Here is a 25638-nt window from a genome sequence, read left to right on the forward strand (position 1 = left end):
TGGGGAAAATAGAAGTCTTATTTGATGAGAAAAAGCGGGCAAGTTGTGAGGGCCAGTGAGCCTTTGAAAGCCTTTTGTGAGACTCTGAGTCATTAGGCTTGAGACATTAGGTCTGGGAATCTGTATGTTTAAAGCTCTCCCAGGTGATTCTGATACCCAGTAAGGTTTGAGAACCTCTGTGTACTCAGTGTCTGGCAGTGCCTGGCACGTGGTGGATGCACGGCAAATACTCATTGAATTGATACTAATTCCAAGTGGGTGTTGGGTGCGTTTTTAGATTTCTAAATCTAGCTGTCCATACCCTTATTTATTTCATAAAACTCAGTCCTAAACCACTAGTTAACAGAGGAATGACATGTTCTCCAACAGAAATTGGATTTTTCAAACAGAGTTAATGTTCTCTCAACGTCCAAGATTACAGAAATGAAAACCCGGCTCTAACCAAATATGTTGTATGAGTCACAAGGTACAGATTCCTAAAAACAACATAATTGAAAATCCCCTTTCTTCTTTGAGATTCTATTCGGCTCCTTCCTGTCTGCGCATGCATGCACGCCACTGCATGTTCCACATTAGGAATTAATTAGAAGCAAACAGCTGTTAGTCAAGCAAGCTACATTTCGCCCACATCTTTCCAGAGTTCAATCCATTGCCCCAAGGGGGCTTATCTTAAAAAAGAATCTCACTGCTTTAAACACAGCAAAGCAAAATGAAAATGCATTGCAATTAGCGTGAGCATGAGCTAACTCAGCTAAGTGTTTACTACCAATATAGTTTCACTCCACTGATTAAAATGGTTGTTTCTTTTGCTTTTATAGGAGAAGAGCTGTTCTAAAATTAGCATATAACTCAGTGAATGATGAATATTATTTTTGTTGTCATTGGAAGAAGGGTAAGGCTGTGTGTATGGGTGAGTGTGTGTGTGTGTGTGCGCGCGTGTGGTGGTGATGAGAACTAGCTCTTATATTAAGTCTTTCACTTGAGGCCTTGGAGTTGGCCAAGCTCTGTTTGCAGCACAGAACTAGAGGCTGTGGACCTAAGTTGGAGCCTTGGCTTCCAGACCTGGGTAGAGCAAGGACTTTGCTTATCTCTGTTTTCTCCTGCATGAAATGAGGGAGTGGGGATCGATATGTCAGAGTCTTCTCAGCTATGATTTTCTAGTGCTCTCTGACAACTGCCATAGCGCAGACACTTATGGGTAAGGCGAAGAACAAGGGTGTTGAATGAATCACATGAATTTAAAGACATTTGCACCCAAGAGGAAGAGAAAAGAGGCCTCAGGAAGCATGAACTGCCTCCTATGGCTTAAACTTCTTAAAAAGCCAAAGAAGTTTTAAGCTCTGGAGCTGTGGAAGGAAGAGAGACAGTGGAGAAAAAAGGGGTTTTGCTCACAGCCAGGAAGAGTGAGTCCTAGATCCACGGCCAACGCAATCCACCAGTGTGCCCTAACACACTGGTGGGAGGCTCAGATAAGGGGAATGGCTTATGTTATGGCAAGAGGAAGAAAGATCAGGCATCAAGGGGAGTCCTGTCATTTTTGTTAGATAGTGAAATTGCCTACCAATGAAGTTATGAGATGTTATGGAAATTTATAATGATCCTCTGGGGTTACTACCCAAGTCACTTGACTCATAGTCCACTCTCATCCCACTGCTTTGTCACGGGGATTTTAAAAAGCCTAGTTCTCAACGTTGATAATGTGGAAATTGAGAAAGTAAGTACCTGTACTTTCAAGTCCATGGTTTTAGAAATTTGTTCCTTTGTGATAATCTGGAATTTGGTTAGATATTTTATCATGTCAAGAGAGTCTGATTTTTACTATGTAAGTGTTTTAGCAGGAGTGAGGATGGATTTTTGAGTAGAAAGAGACACACCTTGATCGGAGAGTACCACTTCCGGGGGGAAGAGGGCCGCCGCATGTTGTTGTTGAGATTTCGAGGTTCAGGGAACTCATACTCTTGTTCTGGCATCTTGACTCTTGCGTTCTTTGCCTTTTCCAACTTAGCACCTTCTTCTGTGGAGCCCTTTTCTCCCCAACGAACCTAAAACAAATAAAATACAAAAAAATGAAATGACAAAATAAAATATGATGCTCCTGGGGAATGTGGATCACAGATACATGTGTGATGTGCAATGTGGGTGCTACCCGATTCTCAATTCCTGTGGGCTTTAAGGGCCATGGAAGAGGGGAGGTGTGGAAACAGGGAAAGAGGGAAAGCTGAAGAGAGAGCAAGCCATGCAGATGGATATTAGGTGAGGAATCGTCCAGGCCGTGGAGACAGCCTTGCAGGCCCAGCTAAGAACTTTGGATTTTATTCCGGTGAGAGAAGAAAGCACTAGGGGATTTGGGCAGATGAATGAACTGCTCTGACTTAAGATATGCAAGCTATGGGGGTGCGCAGTTAAAAGGCTGTACCTGCCATCTCTCCATCTGATGCCTCACAATTCACATCCCCACCAGATCGCAAGTATGAGTTTGTTTGGGTTTTCCATCACTGAGTAGTCAGCACAGATATAAATACATTAAGTTGAACTCTTACCTCCATCCTTTTAATGCCTCCAACACCTCGCCCACCATAATAAGAGGCATCTACTGTAGGCCACTTTTTCTTAGGCAGACCATCATCATCTTCTTCCTGCAGAGAGATTGTGACACGTGAAGGAAGGAAAGCACCACTGCTGTATGTACATGTCCACTATGGCAAGGTGGACAGGAATAGACTGCCGGGGTTAAATCCCAGGGCTACCACCTACTGGGGCCTTGGGTGAGTCACTTAATCTATGTAAGTTTATTTTCCTTCTTTGTAAAGTGGGAATGAAAACACTACTAACTGGTTAGTTTGTGGCCGAAATCCTGAAACCTGTTCTCTTCTGCATCTCTACTCCTGTAGGGTATCTCATCTAATCCCATCCACGTGATGATGACTTGTGAATTTTTATCTTCATCCCTGACTCCTCTGAACTCCAACCGTTGACACTGACGTCTCCTCTTGGGGGACTAGTAAACACCTCACTGACACCACGATACCATATCAAAGAGTAGTCCTGATTTCCCCATCTCAAACTTGCTCCTCCCATAGTCTTCTCCACCGGCTGGGAGTCACTCTTGAGTTCACTCTCTCCCCCGTTGCCCCTCCCCCATCCCATCCCAATTTGCCAGCAAGCTCTATTGACCCTACTTCTAAAAAATCCCAAATCTGTGACTTCTCCAACTCCACCCCCATCACCATACCCCCGCCCTGGACCCAAGCCCCCATTAGCTTTCTCTTGGATACTGCAGTAGCCTCCTAACTGGCCTCCTGCTGCCCTCTTACTCGCCTACAGCCCATTCTCCACAAAGCAGCAGAATAAAATCCAAACCCCAACTGGGCCCGGCCCTGCGAGCATGTGCCTTTGCTCACATCTCCAGCCTTCTTCCTTCTCATGCTCCCGTCCCCCCTGCACTCCAGCCTGCTTGGCCTTTCTCTGTCCCTCACATGCTCTGAGCACATTCCTGTCTCAAGGCCTGTGCAAGAGCCGCCCCCTTGCCCAGGAAGGCTTTTTCCTGTCTTCTCATGGTTGCATCCTTCTTTTCTCTCCTCGGAGGGGCCTTCCCTGGACATCCTTCTAAAGTCGCCCCAGTTCTTCATCCCACCAATCTGTTTTATTTTTAGTTACGGCTCTTATCACGGCTTGATATTTATTTATCGTCTGTCTCTCCATGCTGGAATGGACGTTCCAAGGCAGCTTCTGTTTATTTGTCATTTTTACCATTGTATTCTCAGCTTCTAGACTGGCACCTCGTACATGGTAGGTGCCCAAGAATTATCTGTTCAATTTACAATTAAATTAAGTGAGATGATTCAAACAAAGCAGTGAACTCAGTGTCTGCAACTTAGCTCAGTGACAGGAAGTTAGCGCTTATTATATTTTCTAAGATGAAGGGAGAAAATAAGAGGAACTTGTAACTTTATGGATGGAAAAGGGAAGGATAATTAGCAAAACTGCTGCTCATCTTGGCACTGTAATTATTCCTGTTGCGGGGAGAAAAAATCACCATCTACAGTCATGGGTGGGTTATAGGGTGGTGGCATGATTTCCCTCCTGGGTCGAGAAAGGAAGCTGAAAAACGGGTTGCAAAGCAGGGGAATGAGCCACAGAGGACGAAATTGCTCAGAACAAGCCTGCTTCCCACAGCCTTGTGTTGGGGGCATTTGGAGAGTCAAGGACTCAGAGAGGAGTCCTGTGGAGGGCCACCCCTCTGTGGAAAGGGGCATCCACGCAGGAGGCAAGGTACAAAGCAAGAGCAAGTGGTTGGCAGAAGAGAGGTCAGAGCCAGAGGCAACAAAGCAAAAACAGTAACATAATAACACATCAAGACTCCCTGGGTGACCTGCTGTGCTTGGGATGGGCACGCTTCTTTGTAAAAAATTTAATCTATCTTAAAGGACAGTGATCACAGCAGAGCAGAGGACTTGTGACATTCTGGCAGCTGACCCTTGGGTCAGTCTCTTTTTCTCTCTCTTTTTAAAACAGATCTGTCCTTCTTCACCGTGGGACTGTGGGCCCCGAAGGCACGGTGGCTTCTGTTGACGCTTGTATTCTAAGTCTTGCACAGAGCCTGGTGCACAGTAGGTGCTCAATAAACACATAGTGAATTTGTGATAACCACAGTCAGATTTCTGTAGCCTTTACCATGTATGTGCCAGTCACCCTTCTAAGTGCTTGTATTAACCCTGTAATCCCACAGCCAGCCAGAGAGGTAGGTGGTGCTATTCTGCCCATTTTAGAGAGGAGGAACAGAGAGGTTAAGAGACCTAGGTCACCCAGGCTGTACGAGGCAGAGCTGGATTTGAGCCCAGGCAGCCTCATTCTCATTTGATTGTTTCTCAGTGTTGGCAAGTTCTGGGTTTCATTCATTTGCATTTTGCTTTTCCAGTCATTTGATGGTATCAAATAAATACTAGTTTTCTACTTCTCATCCCTTGTAGCTGCTAATTTTGGAGATTTACAACTACAAAACATAGCAAAATAATACATAACAACAAAGGAAAACAACCCAAACAAGAACATACTATAGTTCACAGTATTTTATCTTATGATATAGTTTCAGAGATCTTGTGATGTCAAACTATGAACCTTAGGTATCTTACACAGATGGTTAAACTTTACCACCAGAGTGTGTCTGTGTGTCACATATGAAATTTGGCTCCAAAAAGCCTGGGATCTCTGGTCTAGTGCAGTTTTCAAAGGACATCACTGAAATTATATCATCCCAAACTGAACATAACAGCACCAAGAACGTAAGAAACTCCAAGAATAAAGCTGCTTTGTTCAATAGGGGACGGAAATGGTCTCACGAATCTCCTAATTTTTTAAATGACAGGAGCACAAACATTGAGACCATCTAATTGAGCCTTTTTGTTGCACAGAAGAGGAGAGTCAGACCCAGAGAAATGAAGAAACCAATGGAGCCGACGTTCTGGTCTGGTTTCCTGATGCCTTGTTTAGGGATTTCCCCCCCGCCCCTCCCGTGCTTGCACATGGAGCTGCCCTCCCTCTCATCTCTTCCCTCCCGTCCAGGACTTGCAGTGGGCTGTATTTCTAGGCTGTGCCTGGGTAAGGAGGCCGGGCCAGACTACTGCGCGTGTGCAGGGGCCAGCGTCCCACAACAGGAAATGCCGGGACTTAAATCTGCTCCACATGCTCCTGATCCGCCAAGCCTGCCATTTAATCCCCTGACCTGAGCTTGCCTGCCAAACTCAAACAACAACAGCACAAGACGACACAAAGGCCCAGGGTTTGACCAACGGGAGAGTCAGAATTTCCCCGCAGTTACCATGGTTCTGTTTACACATTCTGGAGACGGGGAGAGTTTTGCAATCTTCCGAAGAGAAGGGAATCTTTGATGTGTCTTTTCATTTGGCCAAAAATTGATGGAGTAAAATCTCAGTCCCCAGCAAGTCCACTAAGAAAATCGGCAGCACCTTAGATGACTCTCTACATCTTTAATTAAGTATAAGGGCTCTTGAGAAGTTCCCCTCACGCTGCCCTTCAAGGATGTGGCAGGGAGAGGAAAAATCACCAGTATAGAAATCCTCTGTGATTACTGGAGGTCGGAGTGGATAAGCTGAATTGCTCTGTGTGAGCAAAGTAGTAGGAATCAGTGTTTGTGGGCAGTCAGCAGAAGATGAGCAGAAAAGAGTGGAACTGAGCTACTAGCAAACTGCCGGGGCCTACCTGAGCAGGTGGCGAGAACCTCCCAGTGGTGGAAATGACAGGCATGGTAACGAAGAGGCTGTTTAATATTGTCAGAAGTTATTCGTTGGCTGCACTGTGTTGTAACCACCCCCATACTTTTAAACTTTCAGTAGAAGTCCCTACTCAGATGGCCTTGTGCTAGTGGTGCCTTTGGGGGGAGTGTAGGAACTGGGTTTGTTAGATGGTGTCTAGCAAACAAAGAAGAGAAGATATCGCGCAAGAAGTAGGAGTCACTGGTGCCTGGAGAAACCACAGAGATTAGGGAGGGATGCTGGTTTCCTTCAGGGGATGTTATGTTTAAATCTTAAAGGATGTGGTGGCCCCAGATGTCCAGTTGGCTGATGTTTGGGTAACACAAGCGGCAGCACATTACTCAAATGGAGGAGGCCCATTGTGACCTGCTTGCCCTCGGAAAGATCTGGGTGTGCCCTCAGGCAGAGTCCTGCTCTAGGAGGAAATAGCTGTAGAATATGAAGTCTGATGCACATGTTGGTTAGCCCATAATTGGATTAGTCCCATGCTGTCCTCAGACACTGAACTTTCCCATCTTCCCAATCATGCCAGGGTTTTGTACAGCTCCGTGCTTCAATATTCATGGTTCCATTTGCTTGAAACACCATTCCCCCACTTCTTTTACCTGTCTTTTAAGGTATCACAGGAATGTAATCTATTCTTTGAAGAACTCCCTGATTTTCCAGAGAATTCAATGTCCCTTAGTGTGTTCCCCACAGCTCCTTGTATTGACCGTCACTCACTCAACAAATATTTAACTATTACTTAGTTATTAAGCATACCAGCAAGTAGAAGGGGTGAGATCTCTGATCCTAGGGCTACCTCACTCCTCCATATAGACTGTGCACTGGGAAACTCCACAAACTTGGTGTGAATAGCGCCCCCTGGAGTTGTGCATATGGTGGCCCTCTCAGACTCAATCTACAAGTTCTTTAACATTCCTGCTTCCCTGATTTCCACTTGCCAGAAGAGCCAGATGGCCAGTTAGACCAAAATAGGCTCTCAACCCCCAATTCTCTGTAGGTACCAGTGAGAACTATCTATGGAAAGGAGAACATAATTGAAACAGAATTGAGCCCACTGAAATAGTTTTAGATCAGCCTTTGAATTCATTTTAAATTTCATTGAACTGTAACATATCTTAAACCCTTGTAAGCCCTATATAGCCCCAAATGAGGGCCATTTATTTGTCCATTACTTCATTCACTCACTCAAGCAACTGTAGCTGAGCCCCCACTGCTTGCCAGCAGTGTTATATTTTAAGAAAAATAAAGGGAATGTAATTGTCAACAGGATCATTTATATTTCTAGAGGAGTAAGTTTTGTGAGGGTGATGAAGTAAAGAACTAAGGCCACAGAAACTCCCAGACCCAGGAGGCTCTGGAGGGCAGAACCTAAAGTAGAACTGGCTGTACTTTCTCATCTGAAGTGTTTGGGGATAGGCCAGAAGGGTCACCCTCATGTCAGTCTTGGAGATGAATTCCTAGGAATGAATTGGCAAGTTAGAAGAGTCTAACAACACTTATGTTTGTGAATACAAAAAATTCTAACTGACTTAAGATTTCCCCATTCTGAGTTGCATTTAACATGTCATGGCACCATCATATCTGTGCACGTACACACAATGAGTAAGGACAATGTGATGACTGTCCTGTATTCTCAACAAAGAATAGCGTGTTTATTTTTTTAGAAGCAACTTTCTTTTTTTAGCTATTAAAATATAGAATCCTGGGGCCGGCCCCATGGCATAGTGGTTAAGTTAGGTGGCGCATTCCACTTCGGCAGCCTGGGTTCGTGGGTTTGGATCCTGGGCGCAGACTTACACCACTTGTCAGCCATGCTGTGGTGTTGACCCACATATAAAGGAGAGGAAGATTGGCACAGATGTTAGCTCAGGGCTAATCTTCCTCAAGCAAAAAAACAAGGAAGATTGGCATGTTAGTTAGGGCTACCTAAACCTCAGCAAAAAAACAAAACAAAACTAAAACAGAATACTGAATTCTAGGCCTGTTCTAGTACTTCTGTTTAGAATGTACATGTGTGTGCATGAGAGTGTATATGAGAGTGTGATTTGATGTCCACTGGAAAGAAAATGCCTGGCAGCAGCTTGGTCCTTTACCCCTCCAGAGTGAAAGGCTACTTTGGCTGTCTGTGTAGACATAGCTGTGAGGGGTACCAGGCCTGCAGCTAACAGGGAGTTCAACTTGTCTGGTCCTAGAGAAGTTGTGTAATTTTACCATAGCTCGGTTTTCCCATCTAAAAAATTCTTGCCACAGACAAATTGTTAGGATCAGTGAACATGATAATCAACCCGGAAATGAGTTCATCTTTCAAAGCCAGGTGCATATTGTTAATTGTATGCCCACCCAGGATCAATAACTTGAATACGCATCCCTCCCTTGCAAACTTAGAAAATCCATGGAAGGTAATTACATTTAGAACTAAACCATTAGATAATGTACTCCATTATTGGATTCTCTCATGGGTGCTCAGGCATTGCCCACAGGACCAATAAACTGCAAATTATTTGGAATAACTAGAGACTGAACGACGAACCCTCACTCTGCTGCCAGTTAGAGAAGACTCTTAACTCAGGAAATCCCCTTCTTAGTTACTAAAATTGAGCTTCCTTGCTTTTGTTGAAATCTCAAAATTTCAAGTAATTTTTCTTTTTCCTCTCTTTATACAGAGGTATCACTGTGGTTTGCATGGAATCTCAAAAAGTCATGCCTTTTTATATTATGCATTTTGATATTCCCTATTAAAGAGGGTCAGTGAGAGCTCATTATAAGGTTGTGTTCATTCTCTAAGCTTAGTTATTTAAACAGTAGAGATACCTCCCTTAGGATATGATGCTTATAGAACTGATGAAAGTTTGGGTAATTAATACTTGTTCACAGATATGGCAGGGAGTGTTTGACTTCACATAGCTATTAATTGAGTCTTAGGCACTGTGTTAAGCTCTTTGGGGATAAATCAAAGATTAATTAGCTATAGATCCTGACCTTCAAGTAGCTAATGGTCTTAAACTTTGATGCAGAAAGAAGAGTCAGTAAACTATCCTGGGAATGCAGAGAAGGGAGACGTGAGACATTCGTCCTGATGGTAGGAATTAGTGTGTATTTCGTGGAGATGGTAGCACATGAGCTGTGCTTAAAGGACAGATGGGACTGGAACACAGGGAGCTCGACTGGAGAAGGTTGTCTAGATTCAGACCGTGATTTTCAGGGCATTGCGTAAAATACTTTGTACGGGCTAAGTTACGTTATCTTTTTCTGTGGGATTTCTTTATTTTTTTCTGCCAACACACATTAGGAAGGAGATTAGGGCTGCTTAACTTACAGGGCCAAGGAACTTTCTGGGCCAACACACATGCTAAGGTAATCAGCACAGCCCAGAGCCTGTCCCCGCCAGCCCGGAAGCTCCTTTACGTCTAACACAACCTTTGGATCTCAAGTACTCCGAGGATGTCATTCTGTTTCAGAAACCAGACCTGCCTTCTTCAGCTTAAAGTACAACTTCTACAAGAACATTAGATGAAACTGGAAAAACTCTTCTCTTCTCTTGCTTTTAGCTATTCTTTCTCGGTGGTTTTCTGGTTTGGGCATTTTTTCCCCCCTCTAAAATTGTTTTGTTGGGTATAGTACTTCATTCTACAAATGCTTATTTAGCTTGTTCTGTGTGTGGAGCCCTATGCTAGATGCTGGGCTCTGGGGTAAACCACACCCCACAGTCTTGTACCTAAGTCCCCTTGGCCACGACGGCCGCCACGTCACCTTCCAAAGGCAAATGCAGAGCCAGCACCAGAAGAAAGGGCAACAACTCCTGTAATTGAACATAATGAGGGGAGGAAACATTCTTCACCTCAGGGCACACAGCAACCTCATCAAGAGAGCTTCTTGCCCTATTTTTCTTCGGGAGTGTGAGAGACAGCTGCACGCAACAGAAACACAGCCAAACTGGAACCCGTGGAACTAGCCACGGTGCTTTCTCTTGAAGGATTAAGAAAAGGCTTTTTTGTGGATGTAAAGAGGGTTTTTTTCTCCCTTCTCTTTGCATAGCAATGTAATTTCCTCCCCGATGACTGGGCAGAAAGCTAGCATTCCAACAAGATGTGCTTTAATTGACTGCAGCTACTAAACCCCTTGCTTACATGCGTATGGCTCAGGGTATAAGAGCCATGTGGAATTTCAAATTTAATCACTGTTCTTTCTCTATGGCATTGGGAAGAGGCATAGTGAGGGGGGTTGCGCTTGGTTTGCACACAACAGACCTCTGGGATTGAGAAAAATGAACTTGAAACCTCAGCAATATATCTTTTGGTCCCACTAAGTTTTCAGACCTGTACCCTGGCTTCTAAATTGGTGAGCATTGCACCCAGGGAGGCCGGCTATCCCAGGAGTGATCAGAGGATCAGGAAAGCCACTGGCCAGGCACTCCTGCCCAGGGATGCCCCTCCTTACGTTAGCCCTTAACGCCTCCACTATATTCCACCCCAGGCCACACTTGCACCAGAACTGCTTACTGGCCAATTTATGGTGGAGTCTAAGACATTTTTTCTTTCTTCAAATGATAAGGATTTGAGAGCAAGGTCAGGATATTAGCATATCCCCCTCCAGTATATTTTCATTGCTGCCTGGCAAATCTTTAGGTAATATTATTTTAAATTAAAGAAAAATGAAATATTCAGCATCTAGCTGTTTCTAGAATCAATGATTATTTGGAGAATGTGGCAAATTTGCCCTGATCTACACACATAAAGCGTAAGTCTCTACAGGGAGCAGAGAACCCTAAAGTGTCTATTTTAGAGGAAAAATCAATACCTTAGTGCTCCAAATAATTGTATTGATAAAAACATTTATGTTTGCATCTCAAATTTTATTTTTGCTAGGAGAAAACTTCCCCAAACCGTTCTGTCTATAGCTGTCAGTTTAGTTCAGTGCCTGTGTACCCTTGGTTAGGAAAGAACCAAAGACCTCCCTCCCTGCTGCTTCATATGCAGTAGGAGCCTGGGCCTGACTTTGCTTCCCAGGGGCCTGGGTTTTGGGCCAGCCCAGCCAGCTTTCTGCCCTCCTCTGCCACCTTGTGCACCTGGCCGCATGCTGCTCTGCTTACTCACCTCACTTTCCTCAGCAGGGGGTGGAGGGACTTCCTTGATAATCTGAAAAGAAAAAAAAAGAACACGTCAGTGGAAATCTCCAGACACCTGCTTTCCAAGACGTCTGCTCTCAAGAGATGCCTTGGTAGTGTGGCCATAATTACCACAGTGATGGGCCCCTGCAAGGCAGGCTTAATCAATGCCATGATGTGTCCTTCTGGGCCGAAAAACTCAAGTCAGTCACAGCATGATCCAGGCTGAGGGTTCCATTCTCAACTGTGTCTGTTGTAGTTTTGTATAGAGAAAAATGTTTCACAGGTAATAGTTTCATCTCTTACCTCAGGTAGCTATGTTGCATGTTTATTCACTCATTTATTCATGCAATTATTCATGCATCTAATCATTTACCCATCTAAACATCTACACATTTAACAAAGAATTGTAGGTAACAGTAGGTAAGATGGCGCTGCAGAATTGAGTCAGGTATGGACCACACTCAAGCTATTGGCAGTTCTGTTAATTGTCACCGGCCCCAAGTGGTACCCATGGGGGGAGGGTCTGATGATCAGGGAGACCAATTCCCAACAGAGGGCAGCAAAGAAGGGGTAACCAGGGATTTATTTTAGAGCCCTGACACTTAAGTGGTACAAAGATTTCCATAACAATATTATAAGACTGTACTCTGCAACTGTCCCATCATTGGGGCTGAAGAGAGACATGTGGATATTCTGGGCCGGCAAGCCATCGGGAGCCCCTTCTAACCAATGAGACAATGAGTGACATATGGGAGAAGGACAGGGAAGGAGGACAGCAGGGTGGCAGTAAGCAGCCTCTCTTCACTCTTGCCCCCAACTTGCACATCCCACTCATGAAAGGAAAGCTCTTGTTGTTAATTGGATTTAGAGTCTTTTACAAGGCAGTTTGGCCATTATCTACTGGGACTCCACCATGTCCCTTGGGGGCTCCCTACTCTCACTGGAAGCTTGCTATCAGAATTTTGGTTGAAATAAGTCAGAGGGAGAAGGTCAAATACCATATGATTTCCTTCATTAAGTAATAGATAATAACAACAATAAACAAACACATAGAGACAGAGATTGGATTGGTGGTTACCAGAGGGGAAGCAGGGAGGGAGGAGGGCAGAAGGGATAATTCGGCACATGTGTGTGGTGATGGGTTGTAATTAGTATTTGGGTGGTGAACATGATGTAATCTATGCAGAAATAAAGTATAATGATGTACACCTGAAATTTATACAATGTTATAAACCAATGTTACTGCAATAAACAAAAAATTTAAAAAAAAAGAATTTTGGGTCCCCTACATACAGTCCTTTCCCTTAGAGGATTCTGGTAAATACAAAGCTCATTATGTATCTTGTGATGTCTTAGCATCAGGGCTGGCCTGGACCACTTTGTGGACGGGTGCTCAGGCATTGCCCACAGGACCAGTTCCTTAGTCTTTAGAGCTCTCCCAGCTGCAGGCCAGGCTGCCAACCTGGCATCAAGTTCTTCCTCACCTCTCCCTACTAAGCACATATCTCCTTTGATCCGATGATTATTTTAGGACCTCATTTGGGCTCTGATCCCCACTGCTGCCACCCACCATTATCTGTAATGTCATCGCTGTACATTGAGATAGGCTACTGACTTCAGGCTCTATTAACACCAGCTAGGGGACTGAGACTCCAGTCATCTAAATGGACAGTATTCAATTAATTAAGAGGCAGAGGCCAAGGCCTCCAGGGGTTTCAAACTATCATTTCATCTGCCTCCACTTCCTGGCCACTGTGGGAAGCCCGCTGAAGGTCTTTGGAAAGCACGAAGCCATGATTTTGCTCACCCACTCAAGACTGGCTCCGAATTCCTTAAGGAAATCTCTGAGGAAGGTCACTACTGCCCAATGCTGATTTCCCATCATCCCAGAGGCAGTGATGATTTTACAGTAGGAAATGCCTGGAAACTGCAGGGAGGGATGAAAAGCTGGGGACAGCAATCTGGAATACGTCTTTTCTCTTAGGGCAGGGTTAAGGAGGGGAGTGAGAGGCAGAGCAGGATATTCGGGAACACAGACAGATGTTGACAGGAGTGCTGTGGGCAGTGTGCGTGGTAAGTACCCTGGGCTTACAGAGGTTTGGTGCAGAGCAGCTGGGCTTTTGTCCTCTCAGTGCTACCAGCTTCCTCCCTCGCTGCACGGAAACATGGCGTAATTGTCAGATGTGAACCTCTGACCTGCCTTTTTGTGACTGTGGGGATTTGACAGGTCCTTGAACCTCCCTGAGCTCCACTGTCCTCATCAGTTAAATGGAAGCAATAATACTAACCTTGCAGGAATTGAGTCATGGTGAGCAATTATGTTTGTAAAACATCTGGTATAGACTGGGTGCTCAATAGATAGTGCATACTATTATTATTATTCTCCTTTCCCTTTTTTGTCGTTTCTGTCTCTTGCCTTTATTACATCTTTAGCGAAGGTTTCACTTAACCCCCAGCATGTACTAAATGACCATGTATGGCAGTTTCCAGACGGAGCAGCCTAGAAGCCAGGGCTTCATAAAATGAGTCAGACAGGAGGCTGGGGTTCAGACAGTGGCCAGGGGCTCCCGGGGGGGCAGCAGCATATGTTTCACCACGCATGTGAAGGCACTCGACATCAGCTAGGAAGTGCGGCACCAAGTGACCCTCCTCTCAGACCAATGTAACTGACTAGCTATTTACTGAATTCTACATCCAGCAATGTCCCAAGGGGAACCCAAAAGACAATGCCAAAATACACAATTTATTAAGTATTAATCAAAGGTTGACGAATGTGTAATCCAGATTCCATGCTGACGCATTGTAAATTGGGCACCTGAGCTTCTGGAAAAATGCCACCATGTTCAGGCAAGCAGGATTTAGGCACCTCCAGTCTGGCCTCATTGGTTGGGTGTCTGGCTCTATTCAGCAGGAATGAGGGAGAAGTCTTCTCTCATTGCTTCAAGCACCCCACCCACCAGTCTTCCCCTGGGGGCAGGGAGCAGCTCGCCTATAGGATGGCAAGAGAGCATTTCAAGGTGCGATCCAGACAGGCTAAGTTGAAGCCATGAAATGATTATTCCAAGCCTTGAAGCTGGATGGGCTGTCTGAGAGTAAGCCAAACCCTTGTGCCGAGACCAGCATGCGGGCCACCCAAAGGAGTGCTCTGAGCACAGGGCCACGTCAGCCCTCTCCACCTTACCCCTCCAGAGGGCCAGAGCCCGTGCTGTCTGGAAGAGCAGCTGGGCAATAGCCTGCACTGCTTGTGAGACTGCGGCACCACTGCAGCCTTGCTGCACGCAGAGAGACCCATGGCTCGCAGGCTAAAACGCAAACTTCCTCACCCTCCAGGATGCCCGCAGGATGTGGCCCCAGCACTTTTCCACCTCGCCCCTTTCTACGCTCCCCTTCGCTTTCTGCACTCCAGCCTGCCGGTCACCTTCATGTTCCTTCCATGCACCCACTGCTTCTCCCTTGTCTTCTACCTAAATGCTTGCTATCCCTCCCTGCTTTGTCTGCACACCTGCACACACCCCAGCTAACACTTATTCATCAGATAGACAACCAGTAAACACACCTCCCCTGGAAAGTTCTTGTGACCTCAAAATGGCAAGGAAGTTGCCCATGACCTCAAAGGGCCAGTCCTCTTTATGGGGTCTCACACAACCCAGTGTCTTTTGTAGCACTTTTAATTGTAATTAAAAGATTAATTGCATAATTCTTTGCTTCCAACTAGTATGACTAAAAAGTCTTTATTTCCAACAAGAATGCAAGCTAGAATCAGCTGAGCATTACCAAGCTTAGGCTTGGTTTGGCCCACTTCCCTTCTTAGAAAGTTCTAGGACCTTCCTCTTGGTTGTGGGTAGGCTGATCAGCTCCTTCCTCATTAGGAGGGACAAATAAAAGGTGGATAAGATTGAAGAGACCCTAACAAAATGTTTGAAAGGAAAATTCCTCAACAAACATCTTTATAAGCATAGCATGGTAGAACTGAATGGCAGTGCCGGGGATAAATCTGGGGATATTTTTCATATTTCTCCTCCAGAGGCCAGCACCACTTCTCCACTTGCTACTATCATTAGGTTGGATATTTTGGATGGGCAGAAAGTGACCATTTGCCTCCTTGGGATAGCTGCCCTAGGATCTCTTTAGCAGTAATTGTTGGACTGGTGAGATAAAGAGGATAAGAAAAATATGGAACTTCTGAATTCAATTAGAGTTTCTTTGCTACCTAAGCATTTCTTGAATGTCTCTGCTGTGAATTTGGAGATGCACCTCCTCTCTCCTCTTCTCAGTGACTTTAACTCTGATTTTATCCATTTTTGTTTAGGTAGACATGAGATGGGGCCAGATTTGACAGAGATTGTTGTATGGATAAAGGAAAGAAAGCCAGGAAAGACTAGGGAGATTCTTATTAAATTGAAATCTTACTGGCAACTTCTCATAGAGTCAAAACAAATTCAAGTTTGTATGTACACCTCTTAGTTTGGCTGTTGGAAATGGTAATAATGGAAGATGTGGAGGAATAGTGAGCATGGTACGAATACAGTAGAAAGATCACATATGCCCAGGTCCTGTCTGACACCTGGGAACTTTACTCTGGTTGTATGAATCAAGTTCAACTGTTAGGTCTCTGTATAGCTATCTCTTAAAATGTATTTTATAAAATGTTAAGGTGAAATAAAGCAGCTGGTAAGTTTATTTTGCTTGGGTTTTTTCCTGCAGAAGTATTCAAATTTTGCTTCTAATTTGTATGTTTTGATCCTTGCCACTCTGTCTGCCTTTGCTAACTCTGTAACTCTATAATTTCTGTGCAATGGAATGCAGAATGCAATCTACCCGATTTTTAACATGGGCACCTCTTCTTCCTCCCAGATGATAGCCACACTGGCTCACTAGACATTCCATTTAAAGTTGTAAGTCAGGCCAACGTGCTGCATGAGGTGAAGGAGGACACCAGGCCAGGCTATCCCTCCATGGTCCCCTGCTATGTCTCCATCACCACAACTTCATATTTCTCCTCCTTATCTTTCCTGTCTCTTCACTCTGTGACAGCAGTTGGCTATAGGCTAAGCTGTATGAGCTCATGTTAGACAGATGCTCATCTTAGGCATGAGAAGTGGGACAAAAACAGGGGACTTCTTTTTGACCTCCTTTCTTCTTAAACTACATTTAGTGTCTCAATGTCCTTTTGGCATGAGCTGGATGAGGAGTACCTCCTGCAACCTCCTCTATGCCAAAGGTGTGGTTCTCTTGTTGCAGAGGAGACTCTTCCTTGACACGCAGCCAATTCTGCTGTCCAAAGTCCAAGAGAACTGCATAAGATAACTACTCTATCAACAAAATTAGGCACTTGTCCTCTAATTTTAATTAGCTCAGTACTTTTAAACTTTATCGAGTATCAGAATTGCCTGGAGGACTTCTTAAAACACAGATTTCTGGGCTGCATCCCTGAGTTTCTCATTAATAGGTCTGGAACGGGGTCTTTGCATTTCTAACAAATGATGTTCCCAAATGATGCTCATGCTGCTGGTCTACGGACCACACTTTAAGAACTATGAATTAGCTGATTTCTAACAATCCTATACCTCAATTAGATACGGGGGCGTATGTTTCGATCCAAGTCAGGCATTCTTACGAGTGCTCTGTTGAGAGTTGCTTATGGCTGATTAGAAATACTAGCTTTGAAAATGTTTCAGTCTAAAAATTATGGTGTCCTAGCTCTATTGTCAGGAACTATGGGATCTCCATTGCCCACGTGTCCCTGTGTGGGGACGACAAAGAATTGTTTCTGGAGGAAACTCTCAGTTCTGCTTACAGGCACTCTCTTGCTTCTCCTGATGAGAATTTGTGCTCATCTGTGTGCAGAGCTGGCGTGACCTGGATTCCTGGATCCAATCCTGAAGTAATCCCAGCTGGATGGTTCCCTGGGAGTTAGGGACACAGATATAATCTTTCACTGTCTGCACCACTGGCAGTTAACTCACTGAACTGTGTTTGCATCTCTTTCTTCTGCACTGGACTCTAAGCCTCTTGAATACATGGTCATACTTGGTCAGCCTTTATCTCCCGACACGTTGTCAGTGCTTGTCACTTAGTCACTATTTCTGGAATGAATGAGTGTGCATTCCTATCAAGGAAAAGGTAAAGAAAGCATTTCTGATTATTCTAAACTTCCTTGCCTCTCAAATAAGCACTTCAGTGATATGACATTCAAGCCTGGTCTCTCAATCATCCATATAAATGTTTCCTTAGTAGTTAATCTGCTGACAGTCCCAACTGCCGAGAGTGGATTGTGACACTTGGACGCATCCTGGAGATATCATTAGAGTCGTGGGTTGGGCTTACGGTTAATAACAGTAACTTATTGGACACTATCTATACCCTATTTTATTCCCTAACCCCAGCCTCCGAGTAAACTCGCTTGCCCTGTGGTTCAAGATCCTGTTTTCCAGCTTTGTGTCCCAAACTAAATTTCTAAGAAGGCTTCCTAAAAATTTGAGTATGACATGTACAGTTTCTTTTGCTACAATACAGGAATGTAATATGTGAATTTCTTCATGTGGTAGGTAAACTGGGCAACAAAATCATTAAACTGTGAAATCATGTTAGCTTACAGTGTGATTTTGCACGAGGTAAAGGAGAAGGTAATATATATATTTTAGTTTTTTTGGTTGTGGTAAAATTCACATAGCATAACATTAACCGTTTAAAAGTGTGAAGTGATTATATTTCGTGCCACTGAGTAACATCAGGTGAATGTGAAGATGCAGCCCAGAGCCAGTAGTGACCTGGGAGGAATTCACAAAACCCACACATGCTCATCTGCTTTCTCACTTCCATTTACCCTTGTGCAATGCAAGTCTATACGGCCCTCCTGAGCTTGTTAAATGCTTTCTTCATGAAAGCATTTAATGCAGCATCCTCAACATGAATGTGTGTCCCGGTTATAAGAACCTAGGGACTACATGAAGGAGGAAAGCCTTAAGTTTGTAGAGGAGAAGCTTGAGAAGATGGGATACTGTGAGAGCAATGGGAGTGAAGGAACCCACATTGAGCTTCATCAGAGACCGCGCTGAAGAACCAAAAGAAAGGAGACTAGAACTCACGAGAGCCACCATTTGCTTTAAAGGGGATTAGAAGCATGTGCCATGGACTGAAAAAGAGGCTATAATGCTGAGAGCAGCAGAATAGCACTTTCATTTGGTCTTATTTGGAACCATACAAATAGCTCTTTTTGTTATGAAAAGAGGAACCTGGCAAAACAACAAAAGCTGGATTTCTATTTTAAGCTGGTGAATAACAAGACAATGAGTCACAGCCATCCACCTTTGATGTCGTGACACTTCGACCTGAGAATGTCCTTCCTTCCGTCCTGTCTCTGTAACTCAAAGCCATAGTGCTACATCATACTCATATTTACCAAGAAACTTTCTGTGTTTATTTTTTAAAAATCAAGGTAAAGTGGTATATTTATTTTAATTAAGCATAATTTTAATTAAGAATTTAAGATGCTTAACATGGCAGAATTTTTGAGTTTATTATTAATTTTTAAAAGTGGATTGTTTTATTAGACTGCACAGTTTTAAATGTTCTGCTCTGAACCTATTTCCCCCATTAGTCCTGTTATTTTCATGGGACCAAAATTCCATAATGCAGTGATATTTTTAGGAACATTCTTCATGTTATGGGAGAATAGAGACTTTTGATGTACCTGTTACTTAACAACTATTCTTAACTTAGAACAGAGCAAAGGAAAGACTGCTGACAGGGCCTAACTTCCTCATCTAATTTCTGGTCTTTTGTGCTTTCCATGTACATAGTAAAACCCCAAGAAGTCTGAGTAATAATATTCCTTAGATGTTTGGTAATTTTGGATTGTGAGCTCATGTGTAGTTTGCATTTACCTACGGAAATCCTATGAGGATTCAGCTGAGGGACCAACCTGCCAGAGAGGATTCAAGTTTCCTTCTATAGATTCCTAAGCAATTCCAAACTGTGACCACTTTTTCTCAGCTTGCAGTTTACAGAGCCCCAAGTAGTATGCATTTGAACAATAAAACTCTGAGAGGTTATGGTTCTGAATTCACCCACACACACACAAACACACACACACACACACACACACACACACCCCAAACCTATAGCCCATCCTTTTACTTCCCAGCTTTAGGCAGAAGACTCAATTCCAACTCCCAAACTTTTAAACCAGATGTCTACATTATTGTGATCAGAAAATCTCCCATAGGACAGCCACAGCTTTAGAGTCAGCTAACAATTTGATTTCCAGATCCTTCTTTATTTTAGCCCTGGGAATGTCCCCTATTTTCTTCTGAGCCTGGTCATGCATTTAAAACACTTTTATTATGTATTTTTTTCTAGGAGATTTTTGGTTTTTGTTTTGCTATGTAGTCTACTGTATTACCAGTCAAGAATAATTGACTTTTCACGAGTGATTACCTCCTCCATGCTCAGGGGAGTTAGCTCAAATAAATGTTGCATTTAGATGCATACAATTTTTTGAAGGCTTTGATTTAAAACACTGCATATCCTGGGACTTCTGGGCTGATCTCTGAATGCCAACTCCTCCACTGCCTCCCTGGCCTTACAGGTTCTATGTGAGGAGGAGCCATCAGGACAGAGCTGTGTATAGAAGAAACGCCAATTGAGATCTGAAAAGCCATCTAACGAGGGCTTTAATATCACAGATAGAAGGAGACGCTTGCTCTCACGCTTTTATGTTCTAGACTTCCATTCTGATTCTCAAACCTTATAATAAATATCCTTCTAATTAAAGCCAAGAAACTGAGGGGAAAAAGGCAACTTGATGTGGACAACAACCAGAAGTATGAATGCTAGCTGACGACAGATAAATGAATTTTTCGACTATGCAAACAGTATAAATTTAATAGAAACCTCACAGCTGATTGGAGTGGGTTAATGCTGGCCAAGTACTGCCTGAATCCAGTAATTTTACACTGTAAAAGTTTAGCAAAGGCTAGTGCCAAGGGTGTTGATCTAGAATGTATTACAAGAAATTTTCAAAGAAATGAGCTCAACTTTTTATTTTTTTTGCGTTTGGAACTCAAGTTTCAAATAATTTTTGGCCTCTTATCTCATCTCCCTTAAGACTGGGACTATTTAAAAGGCCAAATTCAAAATTATCTAAAGTGAGAGTAATGGTAGGAATTTTAACATTCGTTGATAAGGCCTAAATGACTTACATGGTAATTTAAAAGAATAGCTGTGCATATTCTCCATTAGATGATATGTCAATGTCACTGCAAAACTCTACTAAGTCTGACAGTTAAAAAAAAATCCATGAATTCAGATTCCCTGAGGCTTGGAGGAGGAGCATGTGGTCTGCCTGGGTTATGGGCAAGGTGATTCCAGCCGCTAGCAGCGCCTATTGGACCTGAGCAGGGTGCACAGGGAGCAAGGATGCGTGGGAGATGTCCACTGTTATGTCCAGGCTTGTAGGCAAGGATGCAGCCTCCGAGGAGGAGGGGAAAGAGGCTGCACCGCAGAACCCAGGAATCTGCTCTTTCAGCTGCTTCAGCATTCTCTAGGATTATGTTTCCCAGTCTTTGGCAGAATACCAGTGTCCTTCCAGATGTCAGTATGTCAATGGGCGGGGGTAGGGATAAGCCAAGGAAGGGTTCCAAGGTCAAAATAAGTTTAGAGATTCACAATGCAAATTATCCTACTAAAGGCTCTGAGAAGTCCTACAGCAAAGACAGTTATTCAACTTATTTTAATGGTGTCTTTCAAACTCATTGTCCAAATACCCCTTGTTCTGCCATGGACCTATTCACATCTTATAGATACTACTGTTCTTTGGACATAGTCTGGTAATGCTGCCCCTGATCACTTGCATCATATAATCCTCAGGTGGTTTTGATGCATAACCAGGTTTGAGAACCACAGGCCAGAGATTCTCAAAGAGGAGGAGAGGACTCACTTACAGAAGATAAGGATATAAGGAAGCAACCTTAGAGACGATATGGTTCCAATTTTCTAATTTTTCACATGGAGAAATTAAGGCTAAAGGATTTGCTCAATCTTTTAACTAATAGAGGAAGATCTCATATTGGAACTCAGTTGTCTTTAATGACAGCTGGCTTCTTTCCATTTCACCCAGGAGGCATGAGGATGGTGGTGGGTGGGGTATAAGACAAGATGCAAGGCCAGCCCGGCAGGATTGAGGGAAGCCACATGGGCAAGGTGGAGATGAGATGGCCTGGGTGTGTGGGGCGTGTGGTGCACGCTCCAGAGTTAAGGGCAGGCCATGGCAGAGCTCTGTGTGCTAGTGAGAAATAATCTTGTAAGCTGCAGAGCGAGGAGTGTCCAGATGGGAATGGGTGGAGGCTGGAAAGGGATCCAGAAAGCACGATGAGTCCAGGCCCAAGATGCCTGGCTAGGGAGCTGCTTATACTAGTCAGGTTTCTATTAAAAAAGCTGTCAGTAAATCCCTTTGGTGATGTCAGGCTTGGTTGTCTCACCCTGAAAATTAAATGTTATGCTTAAAGGTGTGCAGAGCATTATTTGAAGACTTTATTTTTATTTCAATTTAAGGAGTATCTAGTTCTTGATTAATTTTTGTCCCTTGCAATTTGTCATTGCAGATGTCCAAGGGGCTTATTTGTTGAACTATTCTTGAAATACAATAAAGGGAGTTAAACACAATCCTTTACATAAATTCTTTAAAAACTGTTCATAAGATACCTACAAGGCCATTAAAAACAAAACAAAAAAGAACAGAATTTTTTTTTGTGAGGGAGATCAGCCCTGAGCTAACATCCGTGCCAATCTTCCTCTTTTTTTGCTGAGGAAGACTGGCCCTGAGCTAACATTCATGCCTATCTTCCTCCACTTTAGGTGGGACGCTGCCACAGCATGGCCTGACAAGCAGTGCGTCGGTGTGTGCCTGGGATCCGAACCCGGGCCGCCAGCAGTGGAGCGCGCGCATTTAACCGCTATGCCATGGGGCTGGCCCCCAGAATTTTGTTTATATAGGGGGAAATTCTGAATGCATGCACCTGATCCTCTCCCAACAAACTGAATAAAAATATTTGTCGTTATTTGAACAGAAATATAATGATTTGATTTCACCTAAATGGCATGGCTTAATTAGTTCAATTGCAGAAGAATTGCAACTTTATAGCAGGATTTCTTTTTTTTTCCTTTCTATACCATCTTAACCATTTTTAAGTGTACAGTTCAGTAGTGTTAAGTATATTCACATTGTTATGTAACCAATCTCCAGGAATTTTTCATCTGGAAAAATAGAGCATTATCTTTTTACTCAGGGTTCCTGATATACTATTAATCTCCCAATAAAATAAGCACATTTCTAAGATTTTTATTTAAGCAACTGATATGTTTTTTGTTATATAATATTTGATATGTGTGTAACATTGTATATAGCATATATGTAAGTTATGAAACATAATAATACAAACACTCATGAAACTACCATGCAATATAGTTCCATTGGTTTGTGGGTTCTTTCTGTATCCATTCTCCTTCCCCAAAAATGATTTAGCTTTTAATTTAGTTTGGAAACATATAAATTACATACTAGATACTGTACTCCTTTTCAGGATTAGTTTCTGTGACTAGTTTCTTCTTCCCCTGAAGGAGTTCATAGTATAGTGGGAGAAATATATATATGAATAAATAATCGTGATAGAATGAGAAAATTCTCTAATAGATGTGTGAAGAAAGTGCTATGAAAACCAAGTGAGGTTGCAGCTAATTCTCCCCAGGTGGGGAAAAGTGTGAAGGAAACTACTGAGATGGAGTGATCAGTGAGCCAGACCTTGAAGAAAGAGGAATTGTTGACAGAGTAGATAAAGAAGGTGAAAATATTTCAGCAAGAGGAAATAATATGGGCAAAGAGATATATTCAAGGCGCCTCAAAGAATAGAGTGTGCCTGGAGATGGGCCTCCATCCATTTAGCTAGTCAACACACTTTGAGATATATTGAGTGACAGTTTTGATTATATTATCCTCTGGGGAACTACAGCCCTGGCTTCCAAAGCTCATGACTACAAGAGAAGACTGACAAGCAAACCATTATAACAGCATGATCAGTGCGATGAAGGAAGCAGGTGCAGGGTGCTAAGGGAATCCATGCATAGGGAGGAGAAGGTGAAAGGTGAGGCTGGAGAAGTAGGTCATGGCCATGTTGAGATAGGTCTACATATGCCACGTCAAGAAATTTGAGGTCTATTTTAGAGACATTGAACAGTCAAGAGGATTTTGGGCAGGGAGGTAAGTAGGACCATGACCTGATAACTTTTCTTTAATGGAAAATTATCTCTAGTGAAGGTGAAAAAGACTAAAAGAGCAGTTAGAAAGTTATTACAATAGTTCAGGTGGGAGATGCAGAATCCTAGAGTAAGGCAATGACATACATTCATTTATTCTTCCACAACTATTTATTAAATAACTACTGAGTGCCAGGTATTGTACTTTTGCTCGGGTAGAGAGTGCAGATGGATGTGACAGATACAACGTCGTGTGAGAGAAGAGGGTGCACTGTAGACAACTCTAAAGTGAGATAAGACAAGGGGTGACAGAAGGAGGCATCAGCAATCACTCCGCAGTCTCTAGTTGGGGCAACTTGAAGAATGGTGAACAGCAGTACATCCGTTGGTGAAGAGCAAGTTTAGGGGATAATGTGATAAGTTTAGTTTGGGACATGTTCAGGGTGAGACGCCTACTTTTGAGATGTCCACTGGGTCCCTATACTATAGGTCTGGTCCTCTGGAGCCAAGGCCAGCGATGGGTGGACACATTAAGTAGCCATCAGCATAGCCACTGTAGTTAAAGTCACGGGAGTTCGTGCTATTGCCTGAGTACAGCATGTAGAGAAGGCCCAAGTCAGTCCTGGAGACCAAGAGGTGAGCAGAGGAAGAAGAGCCCATGAAGGATAGGTAGGAAACCAGAAGAGAGATGTAGAAGAGTCTGCAGAAGCCAGAAGAGGAAAGAGTTTAAAGGAGAGAGAGGTCACCAGTGCCTACTGCTGAAAGAGCTCAAGTAGAGTCAGAAACAAGCAGAGACCATTGACTGGGGAGATGGACTAGGCTGGCTTACTCTTGTAGGCAGAGGGAAGACAGTGGAAAGGAAAAGATGAAGATACCACAGGCAGAGATGAAGTGAGAGGGAACACATGAAGAACACAAGTGGAAAGAGGGAGAAGGGGCAGGGCTGCGTCTGAGGGGAAGGGATGTTGGAGGAGGACATAAGCATAAGTGTTGCTTGAAGTGGAAGGGTCCCACTCTTTCAGAGACAGAAGAGCAGGTTGTCTATTGAGAGTATAGGGGCCTGGGACAGGGATCTCCAGGAGAATGGTAGCTTGGGAGAGATACTGTGAGGGTGGAATCGGGGGCTCCATAAGGATGAGGTAAAAGTTTGCTAAGCAGTGCTGAGGCCTCATAAATGGGCAGTGGCCCCAATCAACATGTTTGGGCAATTCTCCTCTGAAGTGAGCAGCATCTTTGGAGCAGGAGAGGAGAATACTACAGTTGCTTGTTCTAGGTATAGGGATCGGCGGGGCAAGTGGGATGGGAGTTAGGGAACTGAGGGTGTTCATGAGAGTGTCAACATGGGGTCAGTAGATTAAGAGACCAGGCAGGCATTTATTCTATCCCCCACCTTTTTGATTTGGAGGAGCCAGTCCCCATTGCTGATCAGAATCTATCAGGGTCTTGCTACCTGCTGAAATTTAGCAGAATGTATGGCCTTTGCCTGTGTACATAAAGCTACCAGCCTAGCTGGGCTGCAGGCTCACATCAGGGCACTGCCTCTTGGCCGGGATGCTAGTAGACTCTCAGGGTTGCCTGCACTTTCTAGAACGGCTTAGTGCCCTAATGTCGTTGATTCATTGTTGACTTCTTTTCTCTACACATTCAAGCCATTCATAACATTTACTCTTCTAATACATTTCAACTCTTTTTTTCACGATCCTCTCCTCATTCAGATTTTCTAGTCTCCCTCTTTTTGAAGTTCAATTTAGCGATATCAATAATATTGGATCAAACTTATGAGTAGATGGAGCGGCCACAGCAGGACTTAAAGGTGTCTAGTAATGCCTCTTGTGGAAATGACAGGGCTGTATTTTTCTGGTAAATACTGACCCCTTGAATTCCCATTTTGAAAATGCAAATAAGCTCAGGGTGCATAGTCCGGTGCGTGTCTCCCTTTCAGTGTGGGTGTTTCTGTGCCAATGAATAAATGTGGAAGCCATTTAATTCTAAACCTTTAGA

The 25638-nt window shown here is 43.6% G+C and overlaps 1 protein-coding gene across 1 annotated transcript in view; it reads right to left on the reverse strand.

Moving 5' to 3' along the window:
* The window catches only part of ANTXR1 (ANTXR cell adhesion molecule 1), a 222129-nt gene that overhangs the window by 60252 nt on the left and 136239 nt on the right, over positions 1–25638 (reverse strand). Inside the window, exons 14-16 of the mRNA XM_058551049.1 lie at positions 11372–11413; positions 2541–2636; positions 1875–2042 (exon numbers count right to left, since the gene is read on the reverse strand). Coding sequence (XP_058407032.1) covers positions 1875–2042; positions 2541–2636; positions 11372–11413 — 306 coding nt within the window. The remainder of the gene's footprint in view (positions 1–1874; positions 2043–2540; positions 2637–11371; positions 11414–25638) is intronic.

Source organism: Diceros bicornis, chromosome 12 (genome assembly GCF_020826845.1).
Source record: "Diceros bicornis minor isolate mBicDic1 chromosome 12, mDicBic1.mat.cur, whole genome shotgun sequence".
Classification (NCBI taxonomy): Eukaryota; Metazoa; Chordata; class Mammalia; order Perissodactyla; family Rhinocerotidae; genus Diceros; species Diceros bicornis.